At 35.9% G+C, this 17,553-nt stretch overlaps 1 protein-coding gene across 1 annotated transcript; it reads right to left on the bottom strand.

Annotated features, from left to right (window-relative positions):
* Positions 1–685: 685 nt before the first annotated feature.
* Positions 686–14,218, bottom strand: LOC121417031 (zinc finger protein 568-like). The gene is given in 5 exon segments (XM_041610583.1): positions 686–3,239; positions 6,359–6,482; positions 6,485–7,127; positions 8,829–8,966; positions 14,134–14,218. Coding segments are annotated over 4 exon segments (2,106 nt in total). The 5' UTR covers positions 8,945–8,966; positions 14,134–14,218; the 3' UTR covers positions 686–2,016.
* Positions 14,219–17,553: the final 3,335 nt, after the last annotated feature.

Consider the following 17,553-nt stretch of genomic DNA (forward strand, 5'->3'; position numbering starts at 1 on the left):
CCCCATAGACTTGTGTGTTAAATTGGCACTTTTGAAAAATTCATAAAAAATAAATGTGAAATTAGAGGGTGGAAAGTGTACTACCATTGGATAGGATATACATCTGGCATTCCATATCTGACCAGGAAAGGGTACCATAGCCAGCTCATTTTAAAAATAAATCGCCATTTATGAAGATAACTATGAATGGATCAAATTCATCGACTGAAACAGTAAAATAGCCCTAATTAGTCCGCCAGTCAAAAAATAGTTCCAAGTCACTTTTTTATCTTCCCAATTTGGGTGAAGGAAGTTCAGTAGTTACCATTTCTAGAATCAGTGTTAGATTTTGAATCATATTCATACATTTTTTGTCAATCAGCAACATCAAATTGAGAAAAATTTGAATGGGTTGGGTCGAACGAATATCTTGAGCCCTCCTGATGTAATTAGGCTCGTGGCACCTTATCTTCCGAGGACCTGGCTGGCAACCTATCTGGGAGATACAGGGGCATGATTCATAAAGAGTTACTACTATGATAACTTGGCCATTGTGGAAACTGCCGTGGTTAAAGGGGGTTTATTTCCAATCGTCTAATGCCAACTCATTTGGTCTACTATCAGTTCGTCTACTATCCACTTGGTCTACTTTCCATTTCATCCACTCACCATTTTGTCTAATAACCAGTTGGTCCAACAGACATTGAATCCATAATTACATGTAGGTCTTATTGGACTGAGTGATAATTGTGCAAAATGAAATGGATATTAGACCAACTGGTTATTCAGGGTTCCCAGCTTATAATAAAAAACCATATTTCCTGATATTTCCCTGATGACGTTTAGAAATTTCCTGATAATTATTCAATCCCATTTCCAGTTTCGCATGATTTGTTGTAAGTTGTTGCAGTGAATTACATGTATTTTCAGTATAAAATTTTGTACTGCAGTCAAAGAGGCTACACTTAAAACACCATAAGCAGTCATTCAATGGATGTTGTTTTGATAGGAAACAAAATATGAGTCCTACTTTCAACATTTGGGCCAATCAAAATTCTCTTGATTTTTCCCTTATTTGTGGCATTTTCCCCTGATTTGAGGTATTTTTGATCAAATTCCCTGATTTTCCCTGACTGGAAGAAAGTAAAATAATTTTCCCTGATTAGCTGAGAAGTTTTACGCAAAGTGGGTCATAGTCTAATCACCATTTTTGTCTATTAGACAAAAATGGTGATTAGAAGAAGTGATGATTGGACCGAGTCGTCATTGGACCAAATGGTTGTTAAACAAATTGTTGATTGGCGGAATGTCATAAGACTATTAAAATGAAAGTAGACCATGTGGTGAGTGGACAAGTTGGCAATGGACGAATTGGCAAATTACTGTTTAACGGCCCAGTTTCCAATCACAATCAAGGTTTCTATGGTAGAATAGTAGCAAAGTCATCATAGTTGTACATATTTTGGAAATGGGCTCCTAGTGACAGAATTGATTCTGCTTGTACATGTAGTACTATTTGTAATGGAACTCTTCACATAGCACACATTTTACAATTGCTTTACAGTCTAGCCCTTTACGTTCGTCAGAGAAAACGCAGGCTGAATATTGGGTCTACAGGGCCCGTCTCACAAACAATTGCCATTGATTCCATCAACCACAACTATGGATTACCAGCAACCTTAACATCTAAAATGAAAATTTGCTCAAAATATTTTCTAGATATGATGTATTGGTCTCTCGAAAATTCAGTGTGCTTCTCTTTGATTACAGAGGACATTGTGAAAACTTCCTGTTAACAAATGATGACATTGATGGATTTCCATTGGATGGATTAATTGGATAAATTGTTACTCTTAGCAAGATGGGGACCGAGGGCCCGTTGCTAAAAGAGTTGCGATCAAATGCAACTCAAAAATCTTGCGCAACTTGAGTTTCAGCCAATGAAGCACCCGTATTCGGGACTTGCGCTTGATATTAAACGCAACTCTTTCTGCAACAGGCCCCAGATGAATGTTCTCAAAGGTGAAGATGCATAGGTTATGTATTGGTTTCCTCAGCATGCAGATTCATATGGGATGAATACTTTCGCTTGTCCCTAAACCCTTCTTGGCAAACATTGCACTTGTATGGGGTGTTTTCTGCATGTGTCTTCATATGGCCCACAAGCGTGCTACTCTGTGTGAACGCCTTGTCACACACGTAACACTGGTAAGGCTTATCCCCAGTGTGGATCCGAAAGTGTGTGTTCAAATGATCCTTGGTGCTGAATCGTTTCTCGCACACACTACATTCAAACGGTTGGTCCCCGCTGTGGATTCGAACGTGCCTCCGAAGGTTGCTACTGTCCCGGAAGTTCTTACCGCAGATGCTGCAACAATATGGCTGCTCACCAGAGTGAATACGTTTATGAACAGTGAGGGCGCTGTTCTGTGTGAAGGATTTATCGCATAGATCGCATCGGTATGGTTTTTCCCCGCTGTGCGTCCTGAGGTGGCAAGTAAGGGTATTGCTTTTCCCGAAGGTCTTATCGCAGATGTGACACTGGTAAGGATGCTGCCCAGCATGGATCCGTTTATGCGTTGCCAACATGCCCTCAGTTCTGCAGATCTTGTCACAAATGTCACATCTGATGAGCTTGACTTGTACGTGGGTGAGTAGGTGCAAGCTAAGACTGGAGCGGCTGTTGAAGGATTCCTCGCATTGAGTGCATTTGTGAATTCCCCTGAGAACATCTTCAGAGACATCAACGCACTTTGTCTGGTCTTCTCTTCCATCACATTCCCCACATAGAAGTTTCTTCTTACCACCTTTATTATCCCCTTCATTGACTGGTCTCTGACAATTCTTGCATAGGTAAGAATTCTGCTTTTGAGATCTACCAGACGACTTTATATCTCCGACAGATGGTTTGGTCTTTGAGATACCCACCTTACAGCGATGGCTGTTTAGGTTTGCTTGAGGAACATATTCCTTGCACACAGCACATTGCTGTCCAGCTGGTTTCTCAAAGGTAACGCCACCAGAAGCAGAACCTACAAAGGCTTCGCCAACTACTAGACTCTCCACTACTAAACATTTCTTTTCTGCAAGGTCATTTTCAACAGATTTACCAGTCTTTGTTGGCTGAAGAATTTCTCCTCTGCTAATTTTCCTTTTCTTTGAAAGTTTGTCTCTATCTTTGCTTTGGAAGACACTAGAACCCGCTCTCTTCTGTTCCTTCCTACTGGTATTGGTCTTCTCCGAAATGTTCCTAGTAACACCTGAAAAAAAGTAAACAACACCACAATAATATATCTTCTAACATATCCTGATTCTTGTAAAAAAATAACTCTGATTTTTTAATATTTTGGGGAATGGAAACAGATTGTTGACCACTGAAAAAATTGGCCCAACGGACATAACAAGCGTGCATGGAGTAGGTTTTAAAACTAATAAATGTCAAGAAAAGCAGTCAACAAAATTATTTGCAAATTTGACATTGAATTTGGCTCTCCTGACCACAAGCTGTTAAATAGGTTTTGACAGTACACTGCAAACACTCTGGTGTTGGTTGAACACCAGCCTGGAATCTATATATGTCCACACTAGAGAAGTGTTAACCCTAAAAAGACTGGGGGGAGGCTGATTCAGCCCCCCCCTCGACATTTTTCGCGATAAATCCGCCGCGCAAATTTTTTTGACCGCGTCACTTGCTGACTTTTTACTTTCAAGTCTCGCGCAACTTTTGATACCAAAATTGTGACCCCGGGGTACGCGGTCTCGAAATTACGCAACATTTCGTACAATGTAAATGCATGCAGACCCAAAATTACTCAAAAACGTGAATTTGTGTACAAATCCCATGCAAATAGTGTTTTTAGCTAAAATTCATAAATATCATTATTTTTCCTTTTACTGCTTAAAATCAATCAATTTTATCTTTTTTATGGTCAAAATAAAGTCCCTGACAATTTCCATTGAAAAAACAATAAAAAAACTAAAAGTAAAGAAAACAAAGAAATACATAAGAAAATTAAAAACAATGCAATACATAAGAAAATAAATGTGATGTTGAATTTTTTTAAAAATAAATTTGATCAGATGCCTATATAGAGTATGTGAAACAAAAATTAGCATTTCAGGGGCATTCTTTTATTAATTAGAGCAAACTTATAATTTTTACGCATAAATTAGCATAATTAATGAGACATGAGATTTTTTGCAGAATTGTATGTCATAGTTTTGTAGATAATGCCATGGTAATGCGTGTGCCAATTTTCGTCGCGATAGCGTGATCGACGGCAAGAGATCATAAGGGGGAGGGGGGCTGAATCAGCCCCCCCCCCAGTCTTCTTAGGCGTCGAAATAGCCGTCTTCTTAGGCGTCGAAATAGCCCAGTCTACTTAGGGTTAAACAACACCAGTTTCATTTTGGTCTAACACCAGACAGGTGTAATATACAACATCAATTAGTCTTAAAAAAAACATCGGTTTGATTCCAAACTGGTGTTGTTTCAAGACTTCTCCGGTGTGGACACATATAGATTCTGAGCTGGAGTTAAATCAACACAGGAGCATAGTGTAGACAACTTACATACAAAACTATTTGAATCTTCATATACCGGTACTTTGAGCATGTAAAAGTGAACATACATTTACCGTACTTAAAGAGAAATTCCTGTAGTTGCAGTAAACACTGGTTTCATGAGAAAGTCTGTAAAACAAGGCGTAATTGTCAGTATATCATCGAGGATCTAGATCTGGTACAGTTACATTAACTGAACTTTGTAAAATCTTGAAATCTACGCTGAAAAATGTGCACACCGAAGATCCCTAACACGGATAAGCGCACGTGGGAAAATGTATAATTATTGCTTAGAGCGTCGTGCCCGACGCTCTACCCGAATCCTGTGCTTATTTGCGGATTTCTCAGCAATTACACAATTTCTTCCAGAATCCTTTGGCACATGCAATTGCGTTTTCTTTATACAAACACTTTGGTGGTCATTTCATTGGATTCTGTACGAACTCATTTTGATATCGTTACCAAAACTAGCATTTACCTTATAAAAGCAAGCAGGAAAAAAACGGGGGGCTACGCCGTTCAAAGAGTTTCAAAATGAGGCACTTTGAATCAACACTAAATGTGGACTGATGTCAATTATGAATGTATGTTATTTTGAGCTGGCCACGTTTTTTTTTTAAGGGCTACTTTCCACAACCTACAGCCAGAAATCTGCTACAATGAATAAACTTTAACACTGCAATGAACGGGGATTATCTGGAGCTTTTTTTTTTCAATTTCAAGCCCTACATGTAAGAACCTGTGTAATATTTTTTCCATGCTATAAAAACCTTCTCCAGTTGCACATTCCTTCAATCAATTGCATAACATAATATAATGGACATAGAGGTTTGCTGCATCCAACTTTCAAATCAAATATAACCAAAGAGATTATCCACCTTTCTCTGTTCATGTAGGCCTCTGATAGGATCAAAGTTAAATTGCCCTTTTGAGAAAAAAAAACTATATTATGAAATCTAAGAATACCCTGCCCCTCCTGAGTGAAAAGTAGGACCGAAGTCAGCTTCTTTGAAGGAAAAAGGAAAATTAAAATATATGCTGATTTTACTTTTCAGGAAGGTACCAAACAAGACTCTCAGCCACTTTCATTTTTTGTTATGGGGTTCCTGCTTTTGAATTCAAAGCTCCCAAGCTCTTCATTGACAAACATATGAGAGAAGGCAAAGCCGCAGTGAAATCCAACTTACTAGACACACCAGGGATTTTGCCAAGGCCAGCAGTTTTGTGTCATGAAGCAGCTGGAGAATCTCCTACGGACAGAATCTCCAAGCGACTCCGGCCAAGGCCGGCAAAATGTGACCAACCAAATCAAACAATAAGTCGCCAGGGAAGGTTAATACCCAAAATAGTAATTTGGTCTTTAAAAAGCAAATGTTAAAAAAACAAGCTTATAGAACAGGTAATTCTTCATCTTATTGTCAATATTTGAAGTTGTAAAGTTGAAAAAAGACAAGATCTAAGAGTTTTTTTAACACCCATTTTTGCAGACTGCTGGGAAATGTCTTTGAGATTGCACAGTGTGCATATCTCATGCTTGAGTAAACCCCAAACTTCAAAATAATTTTTTTTCCTTTTTTTTAAAGCTGTCGCTGAATTTCTTGCATTCAAGCAAGTACTTACAAAGTAAAGATTATTGTTGATCAATATGGACAAGTTATATCATTTTAAAGCTTAGAATGAGTTTTTCAAGCTCAATGAAAATCTAAAAATTCATTTTTGCTGACTTATTGTTGGCTGTGGGGTGGCTGGTCACAGATGTGGCCTCGAGATCAGCTTTAACTATAGATATATCAATACACAAAAAATAATCACCTACCAAGAAGAAAGGAGTCTTTGTCAGGTTCAGCATCCGCTGCAACACTTGAAGCTTCCTCGGATTCCTTCACAGTTCGCAATTTGTTCACAATTTTATCAAGACTTGGCATCCTTGAGTTTTTGGACGTAAGGACAGATTGCAGAATCGTCCCGTCTGCTTTACTGGAACCTTGACCCTGAAGATGCATTGCTTTGGGGGCCTTTGGGGTCTTCTATTACCAACGATGTCCCTATGTGATTGAAGACCTAGATCCCCAACAGGGTCTTTATCTTCATTTGCACATACCGTTACAGGAAGTCTGTGATCTGCTGATTCAACTGTCCCTAGTGAACGACTTCTGGGCACTTCCCCTTGAGTTGACGAATCATTCTGCTGACAGGTGCCCTTGTTCCTTCTGACATGTTGGTTATCTCCCTTTGTTTTCAATGTCTTGTGGAGAGGCCGGAAAGGAATCATTTCTTGCCTTGATAGGTTCTTGCACCCATCTTCGCTCTCTTCCATGTTGCTATCTGAACGACCAGGTTGTTCACTGGCAAGCATGTAGCTGTCCTGATTTTCCTCGTGCTCTTGTGAGCTGTCATGAAGACCTAAATCTTGATCAACGTCAATAAAGTGATTCTCACGCTGATGATGTAACACTTCACTTTTGCTCATCCCCCGCATGTCCAGGTCCCTCTTTTGGTCTTGAAGCTGGGGGTGGCAGGGTTCTGTAGCAAGCACATTGGCATATTGTGCAGTTTCGGTTGGGCAAGTCTGATGCACTGTACTTCTGAAAAAAAAAATTCCAAGATATGTAGGTCAACAATGAGAAAAGAGAGAGTAATGGATAGGGGCATAAGAAGAAAATTTCACAAGAAAAGAAGGAATAAATACGTACATGAGCTGAAATTCCACACACCCTCTTATCCTAAATAGTAGGGGGGGGGACACAATATCAAATGTCCCCCTACTATTTTTGCTCTTTAATGATGGAAAGAAATACACCATTCAAAATCAAAATAAAACATGTATTTTGGGCGAGATGATCATATTTTTTTGGTGATAACCTTTTTTTGGCTTGTCAAATTTATTTTGGTCAAAATGACCTTACACTTGGGGTGATAATTTTTTTTTTTGTCAAATTGTCCAGCTCCTGGTCCCCTACCTTTACAGGGAGAGAATTCCACCCTTGAATTAGTAACATAACTCTGGGTAATAGCAGTCATACTACATGTAGCTTATCCTGCATAAATGTGATTCATTCACATTCGTTTGCAGGAGCGGATAGGGGAGGGGCGTCTTTTTGTCAATAGCTTCTATGGTAGTGACTTTAGACACAAATTCTTGTTCAGCATCCCTGCCTCCAATGATCAATCCTGGATTTACTTTGAAACCTGTTATTTGTTTAAATCTTAGAACTGTAAATCATTGCAGGAGATTTTTGCTACTACGAGGAGAAAATATATGGCTAGTTCCGTACATTTGCATTTTAGATTCATTGACTACCAGTACACAGAACTTTGCCTGCCCACTACTGATGCTAAATGTATGAATTTGATAAGTCACTGTTTTTCCCCTTTTAAGTTTATTTTTTCCTGTTTTGGTGCTTTTCAGGCCCAAACAGAATAGTAATCTTGATTTTGGTATGGTTCTTTTTGTATTTTATTTTTATGAAATAAACACAAAAATCGATGAGCCCTGTCGCGGGATTTTGCATTTTTAACTCTCTAATGGTGGCTGCACTATAGCGAGCCGTCTGTGTATGAGAAATAAAAAAAAAAATGTTAAAAAAATCCTCGAAACAGACGGCTGCCAGCTGTCTAATATTGACGTTGCTGGGCATCAAAAGTTGTGGTTGATCCGATCAATCGTAACTCTTTGTATGATGAGGTCCCGGGGGGGGGGGGGGGGGGGTTGGGGGCAATTACATTGACAAGTGGATACCATTCTCGACCCCAAAAACACGTAAAAAGAATGTCTTTTTCACGAGAGGGCATGTTACGTATGTAACGTGATAAGGGTGTCAAAAACACAAAAATAATGAAAAAAGTGTATCTATTTTCGAAAATTAGGAAAATTATGTGTTTAGGGTCGAATTTGCGGGGATGATAAAAAAAAATTAAAAAGTTTTTTAAAGGATGTCCTTTTTGCCCCAACACTTCGTGTTTAGAGTCCAATTTGCGCGAGGTGTAGAAGGTGGGGTCATACTAAACCAAATAAGGTAAAGCCGACTACCGAAGGACCCGTAACAATAAAACATTCCTGTACTTGTTTAGGGGTTCATTTCAGGGAATATTTGCCAAGAGTATCGTTTTGTTTCCAATACTTGTTAAGGGTAGGGTTTTACATGCCAATACTTGTTAAGGGGTGCATTTTCAAAATATGGAAATTACGTGTTTAGGGTGCTTTTCGAGACCCCATGGTCGTGCATGGTATCCACTTGTGAATGGAAGTGGCCCCCCCGGTGATGAGGCCCTGTTCAAACCCTCACCTCAAAGGGGTTTCAATTTCAGATATGACCCCTCTCTTATTGACCGATGACCTATGACCTCCCTCTCCATGGTGAGTGGTAGAATCAGATCTGCATTCCACTGCTGAATTATCCATTCTCGTCTTATCTTACATCATTCTAAGGAATCACAAACAAAACATAAATGGCTACAAATTAATAATTATTTAGATCAGTAGTGAGTAGTCATTTCATAAAATACTAAGTAGTTCTTAACCTAAAGGCTATTCCAGATTAGTATGGTATGGTTTGGAAAGATCTAACTTAAAGGCGAATGAAACCTGTGTAATAAGTAGGCGTGTGTCGAAACAGAAAAATCAAAGAATAAGAACAAAGAAAGTTTGAAAAAAAATCGGACAAACAATGAGAAAGTTATGAGCATTTGAATATTGCAATCACTATATGCTATGGAGATCCTCTCATTAGCAATGCGACAAGGATGTGTGATGTCACATGTGAACAACTTTCCCTTTGATGGACTATAGAATACCCTCAAAATGTCTCTTTCTGCTTTTTTAACTGGTAATAGGAGTGGGCTATACATGGGTCAAAAATACTTTTTTGTAATTTCAATATGGGAACAGTTTTTTTTTATTCCTTGTAATGTATCTCAACATGAAATGACAATATTTTTTTGTCTCGGGTCCGAGAAAAAAGTGTGCCGGGCCAAAATCCAAAATGGCCGCCAAAACCCCCCAAAATCACAGTTTTGGCCACAACTTCTTTATTTGGTGGTCTTTTTCTTTGGTTTTGGTGTCTATTCATATGTATTTGGGGGCAGGTAATTTGTTTTTCCTATAATTAGTACTTTTAAACCATTATTTGTAGAGTTAAAAGGTAATTATACCTAAATTTTTCAATTTTTATAGCCTTTTTTCAGCCAAAAAGTAGATTTTATCGTCCTGGGGTTCTTGGATATTAGATGGTATGAGGTCAACAATAGCAAGCATATATCCCTCTTATTCCTCTACTATGGGTTTTACGGATATTTGTCAAATATATCTTACATAAAAAAAAAATGTTAATTATCCATAGGGGCCATACAATATACAATATACAATGCACTGTAATAATAATAATAATAATAAACACAGCATTTATTATGCGCCATCTATCTAGTGAACTATTCCGAGGCGCAAAAAACCAAAAACTGTACATACTGCACTGCATTATGCATTGGCCACCATGACAAGGCATGTATAAACTATAGTGTTATACATGTAGAAATGAGCTCTTAGGTTTAGAATTAGATGCCTCAGAAATTGAAGATATGTTTTGTCTCAGAAACTGAGGACATGTTTTGTCAAATATGCTAATTCAGGGGGCGGAGAAAGCTAATTAACCCCACATCATGGCATTTAAACTGTAGATATTCTGGGCCCCGTTGCATAAAAATTTACCATTATGTTAACTTAATGGTAACTTACATGGAATCCTTGGTTCTGATTGGCTGTTGATCAACGTTACCATGATTATATAGTTACCTGACCCCATAAACATAGGCCAGTTAGACACCACAACCAGGTAAAAAAGCCTCCAAATGAAGAAGATATAGCTACATGTAGATATGTGATGTACGTATATGATATGTGATATTTTATGTGCAATTTACGTTGCTGGTTTCATCATGTACATCAGCTGACAAGCAATCAAATTCACAATTCACAATCTAATTTTAAACCTTAAGAGCTTATTTCTATGACTTAGAGCTTATTTCTATGACACTATAGTTTATATACAGGCCTTGTCATATGTCATGGTGGTCAATGCATGGAAATATGCAGTGTAGTGTGTACAGTAACAGTACATTGTATACTGTATTGCTCCTATGGAAAATTAACATTTTTATTTAATATAAGATATATTTCACAAATATCCGTAAAACCCATAGTAGAGGAATAAAAGCAATATAGCTCTATAAAGCTGCTTGCTATTGTTGACCTCGTACCATCTAATATCCAAGAACTCCAGGACGATAAAACCTACATTTGGCTGAAAAAAGGCTATAAAAATTGGAAAATTTAGGTATAATTACCTTTTAACTCTACAAATAATGGTTTAAAAGTGCTAATTATAGGAAAAACAAATTGCCTGCCCCCTAAAACATATGAATAGACACCAAAACCACAGAAAAAGACCACCAAATAAAGAAGTTGTGGCCAAAACTGTGATTTTGGGGGGTTTTGGCGGCCATTTTGGATTTTGGCCCGGCACACTTTTTTCTCGGACCCGAGACAAAAAATATTGTCATTTCATGTTGAGATAAGGTAAAAGGGACACAAAAAAACTGTTCCCACAGTAAAACCAAAAATCACCCATTTATAGCCCACTCCTACTGGTAATACAAACTCTTTATCCATGTTGTATTCTTTAAAAATCTGTATTACATTCCCTCCTATACAGTGCATATAAAAAACAGACGGTTTTGAAAGTCTATAAACAATTTGTTTAAAATTTTTATATTTTTTATTTAAATAGATGCTCTGATATCTTATCTTTGAAATGCAATTTAAAAAAATATATTTTGTTCATGCTTGAGCGAACATGGGAAGTTTTTGTCGGGGTTCAAAAAGAGGCTTGCGCCAATATGGCAGAACTGAAAAATTTAATGATTAGACTTTTGGCCAATCAGCTGACTTTGTCTTAATCTTTTCAATATCTTTGCCATAATTTTCAAATTATGCTGTCAAATTTCATTTACAAATTGATTTATTTACCTGAATTATTTGTTTTTCATTTAAACTTCTTTTACCTTTGAATTTTCCTTCATAAGTAAGAAAAGAAGACTATTGTCAACCCAAGTAAGAATATTTGCATTATTAATAGGGAGAATTTGTAATTATTCAAATCCTTTTATTATGTGAAACAAATTGTGTAAATGGTACCTATAAAAGAAATGAATCCTATTTTCAAGGGGTTATTGAATCCTTCAAATTTAATTATGTGCTTGGCAGGACAAACAGGAAAGGATTCATGTCTTTCAATGGCAATGGTGTAGCCTATTGAGTCGATTTTGAAGGAGCAAGATAAGGCAGATCGGGTAAAATGTATTAAAATGTTGTGAAGAGAGCAAGCAAAATATTTCATATATATTCTAAACATATTAAAAACAAAAAACAGAACTATTCATCATATAAGTAGATTTGGAAAGAAATTTTGACTGCATAATTAAAAAAATTATGGGAAAGATAATGAAAAGGTTAAGAGGAAGTCTGCTGATTTAGCAAGAAGTCCGACCATCATATTTATCACTTAATGCCATTTTGGCGCAAGCCTACTTAACCCCAGACAAAAACATTCCGTGTTCGCTCAAGCATGAACGAAAATAAATTATTTTGATGGCATTTGAAGGATAAGACCTCAGAGCACCTATTGACATCAAAATATAGAGATCATAATTTGAAACAAAAGTACACTTTTCAAATCTGTCCCATTTTTTTATACGCACTGTAGAAAGAAAACCTGATCTACTGATAGATGTGATAAAAGAGGAAATTTAAGTGAAATATGAATACTAAAGTAATGGAAGATTTGTTCAAAAGTGACATCACACATCTTTGTCGCATTGCCAATTTGAGGATCTCCATAGCATTAGTGATCACAATATTCATATGCTCTCAACTTTCTCATTATTTGTCCGATTTTTCTCAAATTTTCATTGATTTGATCTGTTTCTTTTATTTTTCTATTTTCACACAAGCCATCTTGTTCCAAAGGTTTCATTCTCCTTTAAAGTGACTAGGGCAAAAATCAGACAAACACAAGTCACAGTCAAAAGTCATCATAATATCAAAGGACAAGTCCACCCCAATGAAAACTTGATTTGAATAAATGTGAAAAATTCAACAAGCATAACACTCAAAATTTCATCTAAATCGTATGTAAAATAAAAAAGTTGACATTTTTAAGCTTCGCCTCATTTAAAAAAACAGTTATATGCACATCTCGGTCGGTATGCAAATGAGGGAACTGATGACATCACTCACTCACTTTTTCTATTGTAAATAATATGAAATATTTTGATTTCTCGTCATTGTCAATGAAATGAAGTTTCATTCCTCCCTGAACACGTGGAATTCCATTATTTTGTGATTCAGGCAAGGAGGTCCTAATCGTCTAATTCATAAAAATTGAAATATTGTATAATTCGAACAATAAAAAACAAAATAGTGAGTGAGAGACATCATCGACTCTCTCATTTGGATGCAACTGGCTCAAATAAGCGAAAATTTGAAATGTCACAACTTTCTTATTTTTCATCCGATTTTGATGAAATTTTCAGCATTGTGCTTGTCTGATTTTTCTCCAGAGGCGCACGGCCAATATTGGAGACTGTCTCCCATGAGAGATTATCTCCAATAGCAGAGACTTTTGTAAAGAATTTGTGTATCCAATTTCAGAGACAGTCTCTGGTTTGGGAGACCAATTTTCTTTGTTTACATTTGCTTAAAAAGGATAACCTTGGCGGCAGATTCCTCATGAAATATTACCCCTTTTCACCGACTACTTTAAAAATTCACCGTCTAGTTTTGTTTTTATAAGGATTTTTTTTGTCATCCACACACAAAACAAATGGGCTTCTGACCTCAGTGGGACAAAACTTTGGGTGGAAAAAATCATGCTTTTGTTGGTGTTGTTTCTTTTGTTCTTTTGCAAAGCAAGTCTTCAATATGGGAGATTGTCTCTATTGGAAAGTCTCCCAGTCTCCCATATTGGCCGTGCGCCTCTATTGTTCTCTATTGATTCAAATCAAGATTTTTCTGAGCTGGACTTGACCTTTAATAACTTTACATTAACATTTAGTTAGTTCTAGGAATATGAAATTAATTAGGGGCGGGGCCTAGGCCTAGAAAAGTACTTTCAGTTTTCTAAATTTCTGCAATTTTTATTTTTGATAGATCTCAATCTTATTTGGCATTATTTTGATGAACGGTTGATTGCATGTCTCAAAGTCAACTGCTCAATGATGGTAATGAACGAGCTGGTGATGATACCCTCCCCGCCCCCCCCCCCCCCAAAAAAAAAAATCGACTTTGCCAAACTTTATCTTGAGCTCTGAGCTGACCACCAGCGCGGCAGAATACTTCCCGGAACTTCCCCATGGACACTGGGTTATGTGCCGATCATCACTAGCTTGTTTAGTACACACTCACTCAGTCATACATTACAATCGTATTCATGCACTGATACGCTTTTTCCAGGATCCACAACGGTTTCATTTTACAACTTATAATATTTGAACCTACATCCATCTAAGCTAACCCTAATTTCTCAAATTTGAAAATACCTGGGCCAGAAAACCAAGCAATTTTCCGTCACCTCCTTTCGGCTTCCTCGACTCTCAAAACGACCATCCATGCACGGCATTCCATAAACGAAACTACGTTATGCCAAGCCAAACAGTAATTGTGAGATCATTTCAGTTGTTGTTTTGTGTGTTTCTCATCGTTTTATTGCATTTTCATACATACCATCCCTGATGTTTATTCATTTTTCTCTGTATAACTTAATGATTTTATTTTTCTAAGGAATTTTTGTTTTGTTTCTATTATTTTTCTACCGGTAAGTTTATTTATTTTATCTATTTTAAATATTTTCCTGATGGAAAATTTCTGTCTTGCAGTAGGCTAATAAAGCATAATTATTTATATCTTGTTTATTTGTTTGTTTTAATCCAAGAAGACAGAAAATCAAGGAATTGTAGACCGAGTGAATATACTGCTGAGTTTACCCAACCTCAACCATCACTCCACCCCCTAAAAAGCATTTTCCTCACTGTCAATACAACTCTAAATAAGACAAAGTTCAACTTAATTGATTGCGATGTGCAATTTATTGAGATAACAGATCGGAGCCTATTGCTTAACCTGCAAATGAATTATTCTGCTAATGGAAGATTAACCCTTAATTATGAATAATAACCGATAGCAAATAAAAGGACAAAGGCTGCTCATTTACGGTGAACGCCTTGGTCCACATATTGTTAAATTATCGGCCTATATTATCTGTGGCTGAATTAGGGAATGCATGCGCATGAAAGGACATCAAGTAAGTTATTCCATTACATTTTGTATGGTAGAATGGTTTATTCCAATAATTAATTACAAATAAAGGGTATAGGATAAACATCTAATTATTTATACGACACTGGAAAATATAAAAGTATTATTCAGTAGTTAAACATCAGCAGCAGTAGCGCACCATGCAGCCTTTATCTTGGTCTTCGTGGACATTATCCTAACTATTATTGTTATTATTAATATTAGTAGTAGTAATAATAATAGTTATTATTATAAATATAATTACTATTATCATAATCATTATTATCATCATTATTATTACTATCATCATCATCATCAACATTATTATTACTATTACTATTATTAGAAGTATAGCAGTAGTAGTAGTAGTACTACGACTACTACTACTACTAGCGGTAGTAGTAGTAGTACTACTAATAATAATGACTATTATTACTATTACTACTACTACTTCTACTACTACTACTACTACTACTACTACTACTACTACTACCACTACTACTACTACTACTACTACTACTACGTACTACTAGCTACTACTACTACTACTACTACTAGTAGTAGTAGTAGTAGTAGTAGTAGTAGTAGTAGTAGTAGTAGTAGTAGTAGTAGTAGTAGTAGTAGTGGTAGTAGTAGTAGCAGTAGTAGTAGTAGCTAGTAGTAGTAGTAGTAGTAGTAGTAGTAGTAGTAGTAGTAGTAGTAGTAGTAGTAGTAGTAGTAGTAGTAGTAGTAGTAGTAGCAGCAGCAGCAATAACAGCAGCAGAAGCACATTGGACGTAACACACCGCCGTAGTCCTTATGATCCTAAAAAATATTGTTAAACCTCTGTTAAAATTTTATATTTCACTACGTGAAAAATTACGTAAAATCATTTTGTCAAAATAATGTGGCTAGATGTCAAATTAAAAGCAAACTTTCTATACATATTTAAACCTCTTCTCTCTTTGTTATGCTATGCATATAGGCCTATATGCGATATAGGTATATACGATTTGCTACACACTTTTCATATCGTTTAATCATCGTAGCCAGTGTCTCCCTTTTCTTTACAATGAATTTAATTTTTTGTTCATTACAGTGTTAAAAGTTAGGATAACGGCAAGATCAGTAAGTGTTGTTCTTCATTGATTTAGTCAAATATAAAATTATTTATTTATTGTACTGGTTTGATTGTCTATTCATCAATAATTGATTCGTTTAATGTAGTATTTTATTTATCTTATTATAACTCCTATCAGAAACAAAAATATGAAATAAAAACAAGAAAAAAAACACAAAGCGATGATAATTTGGATTTATTTTTCCTGCCATATTTTGTTGATGTCTATGTGTGTTTTGACGAGTCTTAGATATAAGCGATTTTTTTTTCTTAAAAATTCGTTTTAATCTGTTTTTGCTTCTTTCAAAATTATTATTTGAGCCACAATTAATGTTTCTTTTTATCCCATTTTCCCTCTTTCCATTCCCCCTGCATCGCTAAGTGGGTGAGTTATTGACTTTCTATAACGCCATCTTTCGGACCTTATAGAGAAGTTTAATATCAAAGAAATTACTTGATCTGTATAACATGTATGCTTCATTATAGGAAAGTGTAAGAAAATATTTTTTTCATTTCATTTCATTTTTTTCATTGATTTATTTCATTTTCAACAAAATATAAATCAAATAAATACAATCATAACAAGTTAACATCATAAAAATTAAATCAACTTAAAAAAGACATGTTATAATAAAGTTTTACATACAAAATAATCATGTGTAAGGGATTTGTGACTTATTATGTAAAAATGGAGGATCCCACTAAAAAGCAAAGCTTGTATATTGTGGGCTCCTCATTCTAATTAAAAAGTCTAGGGATTGGTAAGAAAATGAGTTTGTTTCATTTAGCGAAAATGGACTTCAGCTATGAAGCCTGATAACAATTTAGACATTTTTACTTTGATTTTTTTTCATTTCCCTATCATTTAGAAAAACAATTACTTAATTTGTAACATGTACACTGTAAAAAACCCCCGAAGTACTAATATAGCACTTAAAGTGCTTGTATAGTGACTGCACTACGAGTGCTGATTTTCTATTTTAAATTTGAATTAGAAAATCAACACTCGCAGTGCAGTCACTATTACAAGCACTGTACGGTGCTAAATTAGCACTTCTTTTTCTACTTGTATATGCTTCCATGTAGCTAGGATACTACATTAAATATTTTTTTTATTAGAAGGTGCAGGGGTTGGTAAGAAAATGAGTGTGTTTCATTTAGCGAAAAATATACACCTATTGTGAAGCTTATGACAGTTCTGCGATAAAATTGGATTTTCTATTTGATTACATTATCATTATGACCATCACATTTACCAAAACGTACATGGCATATATAGGCATAACGGGGTGTATTGGAAAGCAGTTTCCAGATTTCTTTTAACCGGATAACAATTTTCACAACAAAATAGGTAAGCATATCAACACCCTGTAAAATAAGAAATATGCGCAGAAATATATAAAGTCTGCTTTTAAATCCTTGTAAAATTTTTAGTTTAGTCTTAGCCAATTGATTGCATAGTTGTTTTTTTTTCGATGTATATTAACTTTCATTTTTCAATCTCTTCACATGTTTTGGTGTTGTCGCTATCATAAGGAAGTAAGTATATTTCCTCCTAATTCTTATC

Source organism: Lytechinus variegatus, chromosome 6 (genome assembly GCF_018143015.1).
Source record: "Lytechinus variegatus isolate NC3 chromosome 6, Lvar_3.0, whole genome shotgun sequence".
NCBI classification, from domain to species: domain Eukaryota; kingdom Metazoa; phylum Echinodermata; class Echinoidea; order Temnopleuroida; family Toxopneustidae; genus Lytechinus; species Lytechinus variegatus.